Source organism: Gossypium arboreum, chromosome 2 (genome assembly GCF_025698485.1).
Source record: "Gossypium arboreum isolate Shixiya-1 chromosome 2, ASM2569848v2, whole genome shotgun sequence".
NCBI lineage: Eukaryota > Viridiplantae > Streptophyta > Magnoliopsida > Malvales > Malvaceae > Gossypium > Gossypium arboreum.
Window position 1 is genome coordinate 67,203,174 of NC_069071.1, and position 22,403 is coordinate 67,225,576.

At 33.0% G+C, this 22,403-nt stretch overlaps 1 protein-coding gene across 1 annotated transcript; it reads right to left on the minus strand.

Annotated features, from left to right (window-relative positions):
- Positions 1–10,244: 10,244 nt before the first annotated feature.
- LOC108466403 (uncharacterized) lies at positions 10,245–12,068 on the minus strand. The gene is made up of 2 exons (XM_017766727.1): positions 11,831–12,068; positions 10,245–10,816 (listed from the first exon to the last, which is right to left on the minus strand). The coding sequence occupies exons 1-2, from the start codon at positions 12,066–12,068 to the stop codon at positions 10,245–10,247; spliced, it is 810 nt and encodes a 269-aa protein (XP_017622216.1).
- Between the last annotated feature and the right edge of the window lie 10,335 nt (positions 12,069–22,403).

The window sequence follows — 22,403 nt, forward strand, 5'->3', positions numbered from 1 at the left end:
ATAAATCACTGTTTCGACTAGACCCAAAATTGGGCTGTTACAATGAAAGTTTTAATAGCAACTTTCTTGTTCAATGTTGAGTCTTGACAATTTTATTAAAACCTAAGAAAATTCAAAATTCATCAATAGAAAACTTTTATTTCAAAATAACTTATATGATACTAAGACACTCTAATGTCAAGAGTATTAAATCAAAATCCATATCGATATTAAATCCTTAACCATCCGTCTAAGATCATAAAAATAAAATAAGTTAATCAAAAGAATTATAATTGATCATGAATTAGCTAAAAATAGTAAAATATTAAATATTAAATAAAAAACTTCCAATAAAAACTTTGCATCTTCTGTCTAAGATCTTGGAAATCATAGAGGTAATTTTGATCATCGATAAAAGAAGCTATCACTTTGAGAAATATCATGATAATAAAAATTCTCAATAGTAAAACAATCCAATTATTTATACCAAATTTGTGAAATAATAATATGTATGTCAAATATTGACATAAAGAGAAATAGTCAAAATAATTAACTTAAAACAAATTGAAATAATGAAATTTATTTTAGTAACCTTTAAAAAAAGGTGAATAACCAAAATAGTTTAGAAAAGAAAAAAATTGATTTGTATGCTCTCGAGTATTTCTCATTTTATAAAAATATGATAAACAAATTAAAATAATGATGAAAATACATGTACCATATATAATTCAACGGGTACTTTACGGGCAAGTTATATATAGTTGCAATGACGTGAACTTCACTATAAACTTGTAGAAGCTCTTTTTGATAATGTCTTATAAAACTTAAAAGAAATATAGAATGAAAAAGAAAGAAGAAAAGAAGAAGAAAGGATGATTCAACTTTTACATTGACATCCAATAAGCTTGTACATAATACTCTATTTATAGGGCTTCAAAAAACATAAGTTACAAAGCATTAAGGACCAATATTGAGGTACTTTATAAATGATTTATGAGTTACAAGATAGTGAATTTAGAGGTTATGGATATTCATCTTTTAGGGGTTACAATAGGCTAATTTTTTGGGGTTATGGACATCCATTTATCAATGGATTTACAACAATTATATGATTTTTTTATTTGATTTAATAAATTGATCTAATGAATATGTGTGTTAGAATGTGAATAGGCATGTGTTAGAGTGTTGAGAAACTTGAAAAGAAATGATAGAATCGATGATTTTTGTCTTGAATTGGAAAAAAATGAAATTGGTAATACACTTTAAAAATTAAAATGTCATAAGATTTTTGTTTGAATGGAAACATCTGGAAATGTGATAAGAATAAATCATAAAGAAAGATAGTATGAGATATGAAATTATTAAAATAATGAAGTACTTGAAAAAAATTGAAGAACATTTTGATTTTTGGATAAGTGGGACTATATGGGATAAATGGTTAAATAAAATGAATGACACAATGAATTAGTTCCCCAATAATTAAGTGAATATGTGAATAAGAAATCATGAATGAATGATGTCATATGTATGATATGGTCACCTAATAATAAAATGATTTTCTCACCCTTTCATCCCCAAATTTGATAGTAACAAGAGATGAGGAGAACCTATCCTCCCATGGCTATTTTTTCTCCCTTTCACTTCTAGATAAAACCTATCAAAAAATTCAAATTTCCTCCATTAAATCTTACTAGAAAAAAAACCTTCTTCTTCGACCATCACCATCTTCATTCAATACCCAAGGGTTTGTGGTTTGGGGAGATAAAGTTGAAGCTAGAGATAGAAAATTTCAATCAAGGCATGAATGTAACATCCTGTCCTTCAGTGGTACTGAAAATTGTGGTTTAGGAACCTTGATTTTTGACTATCAAGTCACAAAATATTATTTTATAATATTTATGAGTTTATTATAGAGTTTAATTGAGTCTTGATTTAATAATTTTATTGATTTAATAATTAACTAAAAAAAGGACTAAATCATAAAAGGCAAAAAACTTAATCACTATTGAATTTTATTGGTTTAATGACTTATTTAGTAAATGTGGGAGGTTTTATAAAGCAAATATACCATTTTTATTAAGTGGGACGGTTAGTAGGTGTATATTATACATTTTATAGATTAATTTAAAGTTAGAACAAATATAATAAGGTAAAACCATAAAAAAATTAGGCTATCATCTTCCTTATTTGGTTCCACCGAAAAACAAAACCAAACTTCTCCATTGTTGAAACTTTGAGTTCAGCCAAACAAAGCTCTTATATGTAAGTGCATTTTTATTCCATTTTTCATGATTTTTATGTTTTGAGATTGTCGTAGCTTAATCTAGCTAACCGGAGGTTATTTTGTAAATATACTAAAGGTTTAGGGACTTCCATTAATGAGTTTTTGGTGTTCATGAGATTAAATGAAATATTTATAAGCTTGGTTGTTGATTAGGACAATTTTGTAAAGGAATTTTTGTTAGTTTTGAGTCTAGGGACCAATATGAAAATAAGTAAACTTTAGCATGTTGTAATTTTTAAATGTTTGAAGGATGATTATGGATGTAATAAGAATTGACTTTGTGTATTGGGGCTCAAATGTGAAGATTTTAATAGTTTCGGTTTTAGAGACTAAATTGAGCAAAGTGTAGGAAAAATTTGTAAAATGAATATTATAAGTCATGTGCATAAAAATAAGTATGATAATGTTTTTGAAATTGATAATTTGAGTTTAACTATTATATAGATCAATAATTGAACTGTACGGAGGATAGTCGGGGAAAAGGAAAAATTGTGGATTAGTCCCTACAAGTCAACCATTAGCCGAATTAATAGGTAAGTTCATAGTATGGATATATGTATACATTTATGTTTGGTGTTGTCATGACTTTGTTAATTAAATTTTGGTTGAAATGTTAATATTGGTTAAGATTGTTATTTGTTAGAAATAGGTGAATTGTGAGTAAGATTTATTTGTAAAGTGATGAACATATTCGAAACATGAGTTATATATGTTTTTTAAAAGAACCTAATTGAGTTACAGTAGGTGTATTGATATTCTGGAAGTGCCTTTGAATTATAAATGTTATGAAATATATTAAATTCCCATTTGAACGTAGTAAATGATTAGGATACGGTTGACATGCCAATAGTGTTAAAACGTGCGCTTGTACGGGATTGCACTTCAGTGTCTCTGAATAGCATTACGATGCTCTCTGGTGTGGTGTAGTTACTCGAGAATCTGAGTTATGTTACTATAGTTCATCGGGTTAGATAGAGATGAGATTAATTATCAAAAAGATGAATGGAGCTAAATGAGTATTTATATAAATGATTTCTGATTGAATAAACATGATTTATCTTGATAGAATGTATATGAGTATATATATGACATGATCTTGATTGAATTTGTGGTGAATATGATTTATATGATAATTTGATCTTATAAAAATCTCATCTATTTTGTAAATTGAATGTCAGGTTACTTTAAGTTACGTTGTTAAATTCAATTACTTGTTTGAGTGAATGTTTTGCGAAACTAATCGAATGTACCAACTTTAAGGCTCACACTATCAAGCTTCTACCTCGGTAGGTTTTGATTTGTTATTTTGGTCTTGTGGCATGTATATAAGGTTTTGGAGTTGGTAAAACTTAAGTTCTAGTTGGTAATATAATGTGTTTTAAGTTGATATGTAGTATGTTATATCACTCGTTTTTATGGTATGCTTATAAAGGATGTGATGAAGCAAATTTTGGGATTGACATGTTGAATTAAATTATGAAATTGTTGAACTTGGAAAGTGGAGCATGGTTTATGCTTTAGTTGATGATTATGTGAATGTTTTGATATATGATATGAATTGTTGAATTAGATTGGATATGATGGTGCCTTATGGCATATTGGTTAGAACTAGGAACTTGAGTTATTTTGGAAAATGTTTTGATGTGTTTTGAGTTGATTAATTAGATTGGATATGATGGTGCCTTATGGCATATTGGTTAGAACTAGGAACTTGAGTTATTTTGGAAAATGTTTTGATGTGTTTTGAGTTGATTAATATGATTTAGTAAGTCTTTGTGCCTAAGTTATATGTTGTAATAGAATCAAATGGGAGATTGTTTGAATGGTTGAATGAATGCATGTTTGATGGATTATTTAAGGTGCTATTTAGGGCATATAGGTATAGTTGAGTGTGATAAACCTTGGTATATTAGTATTGAAAATGCTATAATGACAATTAGTTGAATATAAGAAGTTTTATTTATTAGTTAGTATACTTTTGATTGATGATTTTGGGGCTCTAATTGTTTCTAAAGAGTATCATTTGAATTTTAGATGTTTTTGAGCATGAAATAGTCATTTTAAAGATGGAATTTTTTCCATTTTTAAACTTGAGTATCGATATTTTTGTACTTGGTATCGATACTTGACCATATGAACGGTTTTGAAAACAAACAAAATAACAAAATGGTATCGATTTTTATGAGTATTAAAATATCGATATCGAGAAATAAATATCGATACCTTCATTTTTGCCTAACAAACATAATTGAATTTTGTTACCGTTATTTAGGTATGGTATCGATACCAAAAATTAAATATCGATACAAATTTTGAAACTTTATAACTTTGAAAAAATTTCAAATCAATCCTATTTCTTACTTGAACTTCACAGTTAAGTCCTTATAGATTTCAATTTATTTCATTACAATGTATGCGAATTATATTATATAAATTTTAGATGTGGTTGTGATTGTTGCAAATAACATTCTATTATTTAGGTTCGGTGATTAGATCGGGTAAGGGGTGTTACAATGAATATATGGTTCTAATGTCCTCACCTTATTTATTTGAGATATCTAGTATGAGAAAGTTGATTGAATATGTATAATAATATATATATATATATATTTTTTTTTTTTGTGATGAGAAATGTGAAATGAGTGGCTAAGAGGATTTTGAGTAAATGACTATCCAAAATTTTGATTCTTGATCAAAGGAATATGTTTCCTCTTTAGAACCTTAATCTCTCAATCCAAAATTCGTACAGGTTCCTCCTCAAAAGACAGATCTGGTCTAATCTCTATCTCCTCAATTCAGACAATGTGAGAAGGATCAAATCGATGATGTTTCGACATCGATACATGGAATACATTGTGAATGCGATCCAACTTTGGAGGCAACTTGAGCTGATAAGTTACTGGACCAATTCTCTTAAGTATCCGATAGGGTCTAATAAACCTAGGGCTCAACTTACCTTTTCGGCCAAACCTTAGAACCTTTCTCCACGGAGAGACCTTAAGGAAAACCCGATCACACACACTAAACTTAATATCCTTCCGCTTTAGATCAGCTTAAGACTTTTGTCTATCCGAAGTCGCTTTTAACCTGTCCTAGATTAAACTGACCTTACACTCGATTTCCTAAACCAAATTTGGACCCAACATCTTTTTCTCTCCGAACTCAATCCAACATAAGGGTGTACGACACTTATGACCATAAAGAGCCTCATAAGGTGCCATCTAAATACTAGACTGAAACCTGTTATTGTAGGTGAACTCAGCCAATAGAAAATGCTCCTCCTAACTACCCTGAAAATCAATAATATAGCTTCTCAACATATCCTCCAAAATCTGAATAACCTTTTTAGATTGACCAATTTACTATAGATGGAATGCTGTACTAAAATCCAATTGGGTACCCAAAGCCTCATGCAACATTTTCCAGGACCGAGATGTAAAGTGGGGATCTCGATATGAAATAGTCGACACTAGCACCCCATGCAATTTCACTACCTTAGAGATGTAGAGTCTAGCAAGCGTCTGAAAAGTCAAATTAGTACGAACCAGTAGAAAATGAGTAGAGTTGGTCAACTTATCCACAGTAACCCACACTGAATCTTTCTTAGTAGGTGTTAAAGGTAACCCACTAACAAAATCCATGGTCACTCTCTCCTATTTCCACTAAAGAATTTTGATCTGTTGTAATAACCCAGACGAAAACTAATGCTCAGCCTTAACCTATTAAGAAGTCAGACACTTGGATACATAGTTCATTACCTTTTGCTTCAGACCAGGCCACCAATACAACTCCCTCAAATCTTGATACATCTTAACACCTCTAAGATGCATAACAAAAGGGCTACTATACGCTTTATACGCTTTTGGAGTATGGAATGCCTCAAATCTCGATCATATGGCACACAATAGCTATCTCTGAACAATAAAACACCCTTCAAATTAATCCTAAAGTAATCAATTGAAGCATCCTTAACCTGCTTAAATTGAGGTGTTAAAGAAACATCCAGTGATTGCTTATCCTTAATTTCCTAAACCAATGTAGACTTCACCTGCAACTTAGCTAAAATGCCTCTATCATCATACAAACTCAATCGGGCGAATATAGCTCTTAACTCAAACATTACCCTTCTACTCAAGGTATCAACCACCATATTGGCCTTTCCAGAGTGATAATCAATCGTACAGGCATAATCCTTTAAAAAGCTTGATCCAACAATGTTTACTCAAGTTAAGCTCTTTCTGAGAGAGGAGATATTTAAGGTTCTTATGATCCATGTAAATAATACACTTCTCATCATACAAATAGTGTCTCTATATCTTAAGAGTGAAGATAACAACTGCCAATTCCAAATCATGAGTTGGATTGTTGAACTTATGTAACTTAAGTTGTCTCGAGGCATAAGCTACCACTTTGCCACCTTGCATTAAAACACATCCAAAACCAATAAGTGATGCATCATTGAAGACAACATAGTTCTTACTGGATTCCAACTGAATCAAAACTGGAGCTTGAGTCAACACAGATTTTAAAATTTTGAAACTAGCTTGTTGGTCATATGTCCATTTAAAGGGAGTGTTCCTTCTTAACAACTTGGCCAATAGAGCTGTAATAAAGGAGAAACCCTCCACAAACCTTCAATAATATCTCGCCAAATTGAGAAAACTTTGAATTTTTGAAACATCCTTTGGCTATTTCCAACCTAAGATGGCTTCAATCTTCTTTTGATCCACCCGAATGCCCTTAGTAGACACCACATGCCCCAAGAACATAACCAGTTTCAACCAGATTTCACATTTACTAAGCTTAGTGAAAAGCTTCTTCTCATGGAGAATCTCTAGAACTACTGTAATATCCTGAATTAGGGCTTAATCGGAATAGTGGTTTCGTGACCACAAATCCGAGATAGAAATAATAATTTTATAATTATTTTGATGAATATGATATGATTGCATGATTGTGTGATGAAATTCTATGCTTATAGTGCTTAAATTGAAAGTAGGGACTAAATCGAATAAGTTGCAAAATTTGCATTCTAGAAGTTTTTAGTATGAAATTGCATTGAAATATTAATTAGGAGATCTTAAATAGCAATTTGACCAATTTTAAGTTCATGGACAAAATTAGGACATGGAAGGAATTTTTGGAAAGTTTAGTAGTAAGGGCATTTTGGTCATTTAGTTATTAAAATGAATTAAAAACAAAATTAAAAGCCAATTTTTGTCCATCTTCTTCATTAGGCCGAAATTTCAAGGGTTCTCCATAGTTAGGGTTTGTTTCAAGCTTCCAAGCTCCATAGTAAGTGATTCCAAGCCCGCTTTTAATGTTCTTTACGTTTTGGAATCCGGTAGCTCGATTAAGCTTATGTTAGCAATAATTCAACCTAGGGTTTATATTTGGAAAAATACCCATAGGTGAAATTTGTGTATTTTGATGTTTCATGATAGAATATGGGGTTTTAAATTATGTTAGACAACTTGTGCTACTCGGTTTTGAGTGAAAACGAGTAAAAGGGCTTAATCGACAAAAATACCTAATAGTCACAAGTATATGTTAGAGTAAGAATTTGATGTTGCCATAGAAGGGAAAAATGATCAGCATGTTATAAAACATAAGAATAAGGAATAAAGTTTAATTTCCGAGCTTAGGGGAAAAAGTGTAATTATGCAAAAGTTTAGGGGCAAAAGTGTAATTTTTCCAAAGTTCGTATTAAATGCTGTTTTGATGAATGTATGTATTAAATAAGATTAATTTGGCATTATAGATCAAGAGAAACGAGATTCAAGTCGCGATCGAGGAAAAGAAAAGATTGTGGACTAAATTGCAAAATCTTTATATTTTTGGTACCAAGGTAAGTTCATGTGTAAATAATGTAGCATAAATGTTATTTTTAAGTTATTGATGTTAATTATATGATATGATGATTTTTAATCGTGAAATATTATGCTTTGTGGTTAATATTGAGTAATATGCAAATTATGTTTACTACTTGATAAATATGAATTGCTACCGAGTATCGGTTCCGATATTCCATGGAAGACGGCAAATGTGAGATCGAGGGAAAAAGCCCGTTTGAACCTTAGGAATAGATTAGGATACAAGTGACATGTCACTAGGATGGTTGAGCATCTGAACTCGTTGAGTTGAGTCCGAGTTCACTTATGGATGCGAATGTCCGAACTCGTTGAGTTGAGTTCGAGTTCGTGAAATGTAACTAGGCATCCGAACTCGTTGAGTTGAGTCCGAGTTCACTTATGGATGCGAACGCCCGAGCTCGTTGAGTTGAGTCCGAGTTCACTTAGGGGCGGGTTACATGATTTCTTGATTACATATGAGGCACTTATGTGCAAATTATCCGTATCCGAGTTGTATTCGATGTGTTCAACAGTGAAATTTCGGTGAAATGGAAGAACACTTAAGATGCAAGCGACGTTTTGGTAAGTGTTGTGAAATGGACACTTTAGACAGGTATGTTCTTAACCCTCGGGTTGAAAATTGATACAACAACGATAAGGTGGTAAGATGATGAATGATGTTTAGAAATGTGATATATGTTTTGGTGATACCATGCTAAAGTTGTTTGGTATATTTGTATCGTTATGTTACTTGTTATTTACATATGAAATTACTAAGCATTTATGCTTACTCCCTCCTCTTTATTTACTATAGTTTTGAACAAGCCAGCTCAGGAATCGGGACGGGTCGAAGGTTCGATCACACTATCCAAAGGACTTTCATCTGGGTAAATGGCTTGTAAAACTTAAGTATGGCATGTATAGCAATATACTTATTTTGTGTAAATAATTTTATGATATGGCCATGATTGATTGAGAAAATGTTTTATATTGATAAGTCATGGTGATGGTTAAATTTAGATCATGTTTGATATCATGGAAGTTTAATAGGTTATCTAGTTTATAACAACTCATGAAAAGATGCAATTTGCCTTAAAACAGAATATTGCTGTAGCAATGACATGAATTTGAAAAATCACTAAAAATAGTATAAATGGAATTAAATGATGATCAAGTTATGAAATTGAAGCTTAATGAGTCTATTTTCATATGGATAAAAAAAACAGGAATATAAATTATACTTTATAAGATATTTGAAACCTTGTGAAACAGGGCCAGAGTGATTTCTGGATCCTCTGTTTTGAATTTAAAAATTCATAATAAATTGTACAAAAATAATTAGAAGTCATTATTTATATGTACAGATTTCTTAGTGAGTCTAGTTTTAATAGAAACAAACCTCGTAGTCATTGAAATTCTGTATAGAGAGATATCTGATTCGTAATACATAGATGTCAGAGCAGTCGAACCCTGAAACAGGGGAGACTTTAACTAATAAACTGTACTAATTGGCCCAACCAAAAATTCTAGAAAAAAATTAGTAAATAAATATATGAGTCTATATTTAGGTAAAATTTATGGATCTTGATTTCGAGTTTCATAACTCAAGATATGATTTTTCTTGTAACTGTGATGCGGGTAGCTAGAAAGCTATGAATGTAGAAACAAATGATTTGAAGTTCTTAATTTGATAAATTATGTTCGGTAACCCCTCAAGCTCGACTCCGACGACGGTTTCGGGTGTGGGGGCGTTACAACTATCCTCAGATTCTCATCATGCTCAAATTTAGACTTAGATTACACAAATATGTCTTCGATGAACACAATGACGAACTGATCGAGAAAAGGCGAGAAAACCCAGTTCATGTGATCCATGAATGCAGCTGGAGCATTCGTTAATCCAAAGGGCATAATTAAGAACTCAAGTGACCATAACGAGTCCTAAATGCGATCTTAAGTACATCACATTCTTTCACCTTAAGCTATTAATTCCAGACCTCAAATCAATCATGGAAAAGACAATTGCACCTCTAAACTAGTTAGAAAAATCATCAATTATGGGTAAAGGGTACTTTTCCTATATTGTTAGCTTATTCAACTGCCTAAAGTCAATGCACAATATGAGTGACCTATCTTTCTTTTTTAACAAAGAGAACCGGTGCACCCCATGGTGAAACACTAGTTCTTATGAAACCCCAGTTCAAAAGCTCTTGAAGCTGCACCTTTAGCTCTTTCAATTCTTTAGTTGCCATGCGATATGGAGCGATGGACACAGGTGCTACACCCGATAGCAACTCAATTCCAAATTCCACTTCCCGCTCCAGAGGTAACCCTAACAACTCCTCAGGAAAAATGTCCAAAAATTCCTTAATTGTACAAATATTGTCCACTGAAGAACCAACTGCATTTGCATCTTGAACGTAGGCCATAAATGCCTCACACCCTTTTCGGGCCTTCTTCCCCACTACCATAGCAGAGATCACATTTGACAGATAATTTAGGCGCTCACCAACCATAACAATTTCCTTTTCGATCACTGCTTTTAATCTTACCCTTTTCATAGCACAGTCTAGACTGACTTGGTGTTCAACCAACCATTCCATCCCAAAAATTAGATCAAACTCATTAAATGGCAGTTCTATCAAATATGCAGGAAAAACTTCCCCTTGGATCTCCAAAGGGCATCTCTTATAAATTCTATCTACAATCACAGATTGTACTAAAAGGTTGACTAAAGTAACAATTCTAGAAGTCTTCTCTACCTAACCCCTAATTTAGCAGCCACATCACATTCAATATACGAGTGTGTAGATTCAATATCTATAAGTGCAAATAAGGAACTAAATGAATAAAGAATGTACCTACCCTAACATCAACCACATAGACCAAGGCAGGCTGCCTAGCTCCGGCTCAATTTGCACCCTGATCCGGTGCTCTCTGCCCCTGATTACCTTTACGATTTTGAACATGGACACTACAAGGAAATTGATTACCCATTTGATTTTGTACCCTGTTCTAACCCGAATTCTATACCAGTGCTTGCATCTAATTTACTCGACAAGGATAGTTTTTAACCCTATGTTTTGCTGAACCACAACTAAAACAGACTCCCAACCTTTTCCAACATTAGACCAAATGGCATTTATCATAGAATCCACATTTCAGAAATCCACCAACCCAGTAGCTGCTACTGCATTAATCTGTTGTGGCCTAACATCATTGTCTCGCTTCATCGGTCAGAGGTTTTAGCTTGCGGGACCAAATTCCCTATTTGGCTGAGCCTTATTCTTATCCCTCTTTTTGTTCTCCACACGCTTAATTTCCTTCACAATTTTGGTCTTCTCGACAAAAGCCTCAAGCACATGTTTCTGAATAGGGGTTACCTGAATCCTTAAATCATAGTTAATCCTTTTTCAAAACTTAAACTCTTATCTAGCTTAGTATCCACCATACCATGTGCATAGCGGCTGAACGTCATACTTAGAGATTGGCATGTCAGCCTACTTAAGCTCAATGAATTCCAACTGTAGGGCCTTAACATATCAGGTGAACACAAACTTCTTTTGAAAGTTATCCTGAAAATATACCCAATTGATACATTCAGGTAGCAGACGCCTAACAAATGATTGCCACCATCTAAAGGTCTCGTCCCTAAAAAAGGATACATCGCCCTTGAGTTTCTACTTGAGAGTGTAGTCCAACTCTTCTAATATACCCTTAGTGGTCTCTAACCAATACTCAACCACTGTAGGGGTTGTTCTAGCAATACCCTTGAACAATTCTACCTTGCTCGAACGGAGCATTTCAACAACTGGCTCACAACTACCAGTACTAGATTGGGCCCCAGCTACCCTCTGTAGTACCCTCAACATAGCATGAGTTACTGCATTATACCTAACATCCTTAGTATTCTGATTCTCAAACCCTAGTAGTGGGTGCATCAACAATCTCATTTGTTTCCAAATCAAGCATATGTTCCAACGTAGTAGAAGACTTAACTTGAGCCACCGTTGTCACCCTCCACGGCCACAAGTACTTATTAGGGATTTCTTATTTTCTTATTTTATCTACAGTTCAAAAATAAGAAGTACTTACTGATTTTTAGTTAAATATTTCTCTTTCAGTTCTAATTGTTTTAATACTTGGTTTTAAATTTTATGCAATGTACCCTACCATGTTTCTATAGTTTCAGTAATATTTATTCAACAACTAGGTTCGAAATCTCGGATTTATTTTCTTTAAAAATTTATTTTCTCTTTCCTTTTTTTTTAAAACTTCTTGTGGCTCGTTTTCCCCAAAATTCTATTTATTTTTAATATATGCATGTAGAACCATTTTAAAAGAAAACTCAGACTGAGTTTATGAATCGGACCCTGACACCACCAAATGTAACCTCCCCAACCTGGCCTAGACATTATGGTCAAATCATAGAGGCTACATTAGGCACTAGAATGTTTAACAAACTTCAAAAGCTTTTCAAAGAGAATCCTTAACTCGTCTAATTTTTGTAAAAATGAGGTTGCTCCTTAGGTTAGGTTAAAACGTTCATTTAATAGTCCATTCTAACTTTAGAGTTCATTATTTAATATAGGTGAACATATTTGTAAAATCATATTGTCGTCGTCTCATTCCATAAAAACCATGAACACACGTTTTGTAGCGAAAATAAACCATGCCAGTTTTTACTTAGTCCAAATAACATGCATTTACTGGTTATTAAGTCTAAACTATTCAACATGTGATGCATGCATAAAATATTCCTCAGAACAAAAATACCAAGCCATAGTCTTGTCTAACAAAACTAAATTCCAAAAACCAGTGAAAAGTTATAAAGAAATTATTTATTATAAAATCAGTCCGATGTTCGAGAGTCGTCCACATGTCGAGTTTGGTCCTAGTTTTGAGCATTACCTGAGAAGTAGGAAACTAAAGGGGTGAGCTTAAGAAATCTCAATGTGAGCCTAAGCAAAAGTAGACATTCTAACAATTAGAATATCAAATGTCACAGTACATTATACATACAGTTCACCATGGCATAATAATTTATGTATATGGCATGCTCAGTGGAATGTGCAATAATCTTACCCATCCATCCACCACACACAACGAGTTCCCCGGAACCTGTCTACCGAACTTCAAACAGTGTGATCTAAAGTTATGGTTAAACCACCAATAATAGTTATGAAGATTAATTGCCAGTATAAGTGCAGACAATGCTACCATTATTGTGGTTACACCACCAATAATACAGGTTAATATGCTACTAGTAGTTCTAAATACATAATGGCTTTTGAAAATAAAAGCTACCAGTAATGTGATTATATCTCCCAATGTCCTCAGTACTCCGATGCAGTGCCCTGAGAACAATAATACGAATTTTAAATGCCGCCAGTACTCCACGAAACTCTTCCGTCATCCAAAAAACCCAACCTAATGAGTGCAAAATGGCATACTAGTCATGTAGCATATATTGTTAAATAATATAATAACCTTAACAACATCATACCAATCATGTAGCATAGCATGCTACACAATATAGTAACAGTATCAATAAAAATATCAATTGCATGCTCAACATACTTCAGTTTAATAGTTTCAAAGACATGATTTCCGTGAAATATCTGTTAACAGTAGTAATCAAAATGTGCTTACATACAAGCAGTATCATATCAATCACGATTATATAGTCAATTAAAAATTAATGAAGTCTCAATCATACTTACAGGAGCTCTAACGTGCATGTAAGTACTTAGGGACTAAAATGAAACATTTCACAAAATAGAGGGAAACAGTGAAATAGAGGGTCATTGATAAACTGTAATTTATACATATTTTTATCCCATGCTTAGCACATTTATGGATAGTTTCTCCTTAGAATTGGTGAATTCGATGCTCCTAATCCTTTAATTTCATGTTTTATACTTAGGTGAGCATAGGAGAGTAAAAAGAGTGAGAAACGGGCCGAAAACGGAGAAAATAGACCCACGTGGGAAATCAACATGGCGTGGACTTTCTCACACGGGTGTGTCACATGGCCGTGTCCCTTTGGCAGGATTGAAGCACGACTTACACGGGTATACTACACGCCCGTGCCTATTCAGCAGCCTTGAGCACGGGCTGGAGTAATCACACACGGGCGTGTCCCTGCCGAAACCAAGTAAAACCCTATTCAGAAAAGACCAATTTTGGGGGCTCTTAGGCATTATAAAGCCTATTTAAACACCTGAGGAGGCACTTAGAAGGGGGACGCAGAGTAGGAAGAAGGGAATTACTCAAGGAAAACTGATTGATCCATCTCAGAAGCTGAATTCATCATCAAGACTAAAGATCTCCCTTCAATTTCCTTCAGGAGTTTTGGGTTTTCTTATGTTTGTTATCTTTATGCTTTTGAGATGTTTTCTTTCATAAATATGAACTAAAACCCCTAAATACCTAAAGGGAATGAAACCTAAGATGGATCTTGTTATTATTATCTGAATTGTATGATAAATATTTGATTTGTTCTTAATTATGTGTTCTTAATTCTTGTTTTAATATTCCAAGATATTGATTCAAGTTAACGTTCTTATTCAGAGGAGGAATAGACCCTGTCTAAGAGTAAATTTGTCGTAATTAAGCGGAGTTGATTGCGCGCCTAGAGATAGGGTGACAAGATTTTGCTGAATTAGGGTGAAACCTAATACAGGAATCCATAGATCGAGTTAATGGAATTCTAGGGTGTTAATTAGAAAGAGATTTCAATTATTCAACCTAAGGTTAGGCGTTATTAGTCTCGAGAGAGATAATAATATAACTTAGGGATTTTTACGGATCAAGTCAAATGAATAAATCGTCTGATTCAGAGTCAAATAACAAAAGAAGTCTAGGTGGAATTTTCCTTAGGTATTGTCTTAATAAATTGAATTTTCTAAAAAGTATTTTCCCAAATTTTCTTTCTGTACATTCTTAGTTAGTAATTAGTTTAGATAACCAAACCTTTTGATTTGTAGGCTAGATAATAAAAAGGAAGTAAATACTAGTACTCGTAGTTCCTTTGGGTTCGACAATCCGGTCTTGCTGAACTATACTACTGTTCGATAGGTACACTTGCCTTAATCGTGATAATATGTTAGTCTCAAGAATGATTCATTTATAAATTTTTAAAACCTATCACGAATATCACGCATCAGTCATACGATCATGTGTGGAGCCCGAGTGAGGGGGTATAGCCCGTGTTACTGAGGTACACGGTTATTTGGCTAGACCATGTAACTCACTATGATCGTGTGCAAATCAATAACTTGTTCCAATAGCAGCCACACGGTCATGTGCCAGGCCGTGTCACGTTCCTTAGGCTGTGTGGCCCTATTTTAAACCTATCAATATAAAGGCACACAGTTGCACTGACTGCCCGTGTGTGGTGCACGCCTGTATGTGCAAGCCATATCGCCCAAAATGTATCACCCCTAACCCGAATCTGTCACGAGATTAGGGTTATGAGGCATTACTGATCAATACACAGTTCAGAACAGTCATTCATTATAATTGAAGCATAAATTAATATAATCTCCTTTACAATTTTTTTTTCAAACTCAATTAATAACCTTCCTCTTATTCCTACAAGTCAAATTCGTATTTTTGAATCACGTAGTCAACCAAAATCAATCATTCTTTTCTTTTCGTTACATATACGAATCATGCTACAATATTCAACCATATCAATATCATTTATTTAATCAAAAACTGAACCAACTAATAATAATCAAAATCATAGTGCACGTGCTTCATAAATACAAAGTTCGAACCATGTGACAATCAATTACATAGCATTCGAATACTTAAATCGTAATTGAACATAATTCATCTCATATACCGAGCTTACATTAAGACATCCTTTAGTACAATTTCATGCCTTTAACTAAATACTAAACATACCATTTTGCATATCTATACATATTCGCATATTAAACCATATCAATCTATATCACACGACATATTATTCATTAGCGTATAAGAAAATAGCTAACATTACAACATGGCCAAATATACTTTTAATACTACTAATTTATGCGTAATTCACCAGTATAACAATAACTATTTCTAAACCCAATTACCTAACCAAACATACCCAATTCATAAACTAAGCATTATGCCAAAATTACATATACACAATCAATTCATTTCTCATTTATTCAGCTAGCAAATTAGCCTTAAAATTCATACCAATTCCACCATTCAATATTAAGCTAATTATATTGTTTCATAACCTAATACAAACATCAACATGTCACATTATATAGTTCATAATCATGCATTAAACCAAAATCTTGACCTTTAAATACCAAACCACAAAAAATCATGTCATAGGCGTATGTATTTATTTTACCTATCATTAGCCGAATATAATTATATATCATATATCATAATTTATTTCAAAAAATGACCAAAGCAATTTTCATTATTCACAAACTAATTTACAAGGCGATTTATACATCAAAACATAGTTCATTAATAAGCCACATCAAATAGCCAAATTCACATGGTATAGCATAGTTATTACGTAACAAATATGAACACATACCAACATTAACATCTAACTGAATAATTAACCACAAATGCAAACTATGCCATCAAACAAACTTCCTAAAATGAGCTAATTAACAAGACCGATTATTCACAAGCATTGACATCATTATCAAGCCATTTTCACATGGCTATTTATACACAATTCAAAACTAAGCATACCAAAACTAGCTTATACATGCGATATACCATAATTACAAACTTCAAAAGTATCGAATATAGTTCGATAGTGTGACAATGGTCCTTGACGATCCCCAAGCTTGAGCTAACTTTAGTATATCTATAAAATAATGAAAGAACACACTAGGTAAGCTTTGAAAGCTTAGTAAGCCATAAGCAAATGAATCATCTCGAAAACATTAATAAATCAATTCAAATAGGCCACATTTAACAAATCATATACACATATACAATCACTTTTCTCATATAATACATATTACCATATTAAGTAACTTCTCTTACCTTATTTCTCAATTAACATATAAACTTCATAAGTACCTGAATTGTTTAACTCCAATTCAAATTTGGTCTCATTTTGACATCGCCTGTTGAACCATTCAGAATTGTTAAGGATACTCTGAAACACATATATCACATACGACGCCATATCCCAGATATGGTCTTACATGTTATTACATATTGATGCCTCTATCCCAGATAGGGTCTTACACGAAATCTCATATCGAAGCCAATGTCCCAGAGATGGTCTTACATGAAAACACAACTCGAAAGTCCTAATTCCATGACATCAGTATCCTATACTATTCCTAAGGTTCATACGGGGCTTTCAACTTAGTAACTCAATCAATTTATACTTGAAACAAGGCCTCCAATGCTCAATTCAATTCAACAACATATATAAATAAACAGTTCAATTTGACGATATATACATTTAAATTAAAAAAAAAACATTTATTTGCATATGAAATTACCTTATACGGAAATGAATGGATCAGAACAACTATTCAACAACTTTCAACTTCCCTCGATCCAAATTAGATTTCTTTCTTTCTTGATCTAAATAAATTTAAAATTTAACTTATTTAATCACACATTCATTCAATTTCATCCAAAAACATATAAATGGGCATTTTGCACATTAGCCCCTAATATTTCACATTTTCTCAATTTAGTCCCTATTTCAAAACAACACAGAATACACAAAATTTCAATAGACTCATACTTGGCCGAATCTCCCCTAGGTCCTTATCAGCCCATTAATTCAATTTATTTCACCTTTTAACCCTCAATTTACAAATTTCACAATTTAATCCTTAATAAGCATTTTTTTATCAAAAATCACTTAATAAACTATGAAAATCTAATAATAATTATTTATTTTTCGTCATCAAACAACAAAAAGCTTGAATATTCATCAATGGCATTTCACAAATTCATCATCAAATTTGAAAATTAAAGCATGGGCTAGCTAATATGCGAAGCAATGATCTCAAAAACGTAAAAATTATCAAAAACCGAGCAATTAAACATAACTAAATCAAGCTCCCTAGGTGCCGAACTTAAAAGCTTCAACAATGGCCTCTTTCTTTCTCACATTTGGCCATAAAGATGAACATGCATGGTTTTATTATGTTTTGTTTTATTTTATTAACATTAATTCACAAATTACTAAATTAACCTTTATTAATACATTTAATATCCACTAACATATGTCCATCCGTTTCCATTTACTAAAATTATGGTCTAATTACATAATAAGGGCTTTACATTTAATAAGCCATAGTAATTTAATACCTTTAACAATTAATAAGCAACTTTTACATTTTACGCAATTAGGTCTTTTTTTTCAAATTAAACACTCAATCGATAAAATTAATTCACGAAAATTTAATACCATCAAATTCATATTCTATAAATACAAAAAATAATATTAAAATATTTTACGACCTGAAATTTGTGGTTCTGAAACCACTGTTCCAATTTAGCTAAAATCGGGCTGTTACAACTCTCCCCCCTTAGGGATTTTCGACCCTGAAAATCTTACCGGTGAATAGGTTTGGATACTGTTCTCTCATAGCATCCTCTGACTCCCACGTAGCTTCTTCAACCCTGTGCTGATGCCATAAGACTTTCACTAATGCGATTTTCTTATTTCTCAATTCTTTCACTTCGCGATCTAAAATTTGATCGGTTCTTCTTCATATGTCATATCAGACTAAATCTCAATCTCAGACGGGGAAATCACATGCTAGCGATCGGATTGATATCGTCGAAGCATCGATACGTGAAATACATTATGAATATTTTCTAACTCAGGTCGCAACAATAATCTATAAGCAACCGACCCAATACGCTTGATAATCTCATATGACCCAATGAATCTTAGACTTAACTTGCCTTTACGACCAAACCGAAGTATTTTCTTCCACGGAGAAACTTTTAAAAACACTTTATCCCTGATCTGAAATTCAATATCTTTCCGTTTCAAGTCTGCGTATGATTTCTGACGATCTGACGCTACTTTTAGACTATCACGAATCACTTTCACTTTCTGTTCAGTCTCTTTGATCAACTCGACTCCGTGAATCTTATTCACACTAAGCTCTGTCCAATACAAAAGTGTTAAGCATTTACTATCGTATAAAGCTTCGTATGGTGCCATTTTTATACTCGATTGAAAGCTATTATTATACGCAAATTCAATCAATGGCAAGTATCGTTCCCACATACCTTCAAACTCAAGAATGCAACATCTCAACATATCCTTGAGTATTTTAATAAGCTGTTCAGATTGACCATCTTTTTGTGGATGAAAAGCTGTACTAAAGTGTAGCTTTGTACCCAGTGCATCTTGCAGTTTCTTCTAAAATCACGATGTGAACCTTGAATCTCTATCCGAAACAATAAAAATAGTTACTCCATGCAATCTCACAACCTCAAAAATGTAGAACTCAGCTAACTTATAGAGTGAATAATCCATTCGTACCAGAATGAAATGAGCCGATTTGGTTAGTCTATCAACAACCACCCATATCGCATCTTTCTTACTGGGAGACAGAGGCAAACCCGATACAAAATCCATAGTGATTCTATCCTATTTCCACTCGGGAATCATAATCAGCTGCAGTAACCCAGACCGTACCTAATACTTAGCTTTGACTTGCTGCCAGATTAAACATTTTGAAACAAATTTAGAGATATCACGCTTCATACCAGACCACCAGTAAAGCTATTTCAGATCGTTATACACTTTGGTACTTCTCGGATGAACAGATAACTGACTACTATGAGCTTCATTTAAAATCATCTAAACCAATTCTAAATTTCTTGGGACACATAATCAGCCTCTGAATCTCAAATAATCATCAGCATCAACCCAAAATTCTGAATCAGTGTTCGAATCATATTGAGTTGGTTTTGCTAATATTTCTTTATCAACTTTTTGAGCTTCACAAATCTGCTGCAAAAATAACGATTTCGCTTTCATCTCAACGACAATCACACAGTTATCAGATAGGGCTAATTGAGTATTTATTACACGTAACTCAAACAAAGATTTCTAACTTAATGCATCAGTAACAACATTGGCCTTTCCAGGATGGTAGTCAATCACTAGATTGTAATCTTTTAACAATTCCAACCATCTCCGTTGTCGTAAATTCAAATCTTTCTGAGTCATCATATATTTCAAACTCTTGTGATTTGAATAAATATGACATTTCTCTCCGAATAGGTAGTGGCACCAAATTTTCAATGCGAACACAATAGCTGCTAATTCCAAATCATGCATCGGGTAATTGTTCTCATGTGACTTCACTTGTCTCAAGGCATAAGCTATGACTTTTCCTTCCTACATCAAAACATAGCCCAGACCATTCAACGATGCATCGATTACGAATTCTTTACTCGATTCTGGCTGAACTAACCCTGGAGCTTTGGTCAATAAAGCTTTCAACTGATCAAAACTTCTCTGGCATTTATCTAACCACTCGAACTTAACATCTTTTTGTAACAGCTTTGCCATCGGAGTTGCAATCATAGAGAAGCCATTTATAAATCGTCTATAATAACCGGTGAGTCCCAAAAAACTATGAACTTTGGATACATTTTGCGAAGGCTTCCAATCCATTATTGCCGAAATCTTACTCGGATCGACTTGAATACCTGATGCTGACACAATATGCCCTAGAAAACTAACTTCTTATAACCAGAACTCACATTTACTGAACTTTGCAAAAGGCTATTTATCTCGCAAAGTCTGTAGCACTATTCTCAGATGTTCAGCATGCTCGGATTCATCATTAGAACAAATCAAGAAGTTATCTATAAACACAACAACAAATCTGTCTAAATATGGTCTAAAGATCCGATTCATTAGGTCCATAAAAACAGCAGCTGCATTCGTTAATTCGAAAGGCATAATTAGAAACTCATAATGCCCGTACCTTGTTCAGAAAGCAATTTTTGGCACATCAGAGTCTTTAACTCGCAACAGATAATAACTTGATCTCAAATCTATCTTTGAAAACACTGTAGCTCCTTTCAACTGATCAAACAAATCGTCAATTTGTGGCAGAGGATATTTATTCTTGATAGTCTCGGGACCATAAATCTAAAGTTAAAGAAATTATTTTATTATTATTTTGGAGTCATCGCATGTTTATATTAGTACATGAAAAATTTGGTGAGTTAATTTTGACGTTTGTGAGCCCAATTGCGAAAAAGGACTAAATCGCATAAAGTGCAAAAGTTCTATTTTGATAGCTAGAGGTGTTATTTTTTTTAGAATCAAAATTGGAGGATTTTAAAGGGAAATTAGACCCCTAGAAATAGAGTGGCCGGAAATAGGAGATATATGTGGTCAAAATTTTCAAAATTTGTTGGGTTAGGTAACCAATTTTGACTAAAATAGAAATAAAATAAAGAAGGATAATACATCCCTTTCTCCTCTCTTTTCTCCACCAAAAATTGGCCATTGAAGGGGGGTTTGAGAGCTTAAAATTTTTAGCAACTTGAAGCACTCACAAGTAAGTGATTTCCATACCCTTTGTGGATGATTTTTGTATTTTTGAGACCTTTGTAGCATAAGCTTTCAAATGAGGGGTATATCTTACAAAATGGTTGAAGGTATAGGGTTTTTCCATGAGAGAATTTAGGGTGTTTTCTAAAATTTTATGGAAGAATATGAGTCTTAGTTATGTAATAGACAACTTTTGTGAAAGGTGTTACCATGAAAACACCTAAAGGGACTATTTTGCACAAGTTATAAAATAATTGATAAATGTGTGAAATAGAGAGAATTTGGGGTTCCTATAAGAGTAAAAAGAGTTTATCTAGGCTTAATATGTGAGGAAATTTGACAAAAATTGATTTTCAAGCATAGGGGTAAAATGGTCATTTTGCCAAAGTTTAGGGGCAAAATGGTCATTTTACTGAAGATGTGAATTTTTAATTGCTTAATTTTATTTAGTGATTAAATGAGTGCATTTTCCTATTTTAGATCAAGAATTGCCAAATCCAAACCTAGACTGTGGGAAAACCAAACAAATTGACTAAACCAACTAGTCGCCACATTTTGTAATCCGAGGTAAGTTGTATGTAAATAATGCAACTACATTACTAATGTATGTGTTGAATTGTATTTGAATTAATATAACATGAATTGCTTGATTGTGGAATTAAGATGGTATGATGATAATAAAGATAGTAGAGTTCCTGTTTGAACCTAGGAAATAAATCGGATATTCATGCCGTGACATATGGGT

Coding starts and splice junctions, on each gene's coding strand:
- LOC108466403 (XM_017766727.1), bottom strand. CDS start 12,068: ATGAGATTGTTGATGCACCCACTACTAGGGTTTGAGAATCAGAATACT. Junction 10,817..11,830: donor TTGGTTAGAGACCACTAAGG/GTATATTAGAAG, acceptor CTGTGATTGTAG/ATAGAATTTATAAGAGATGC.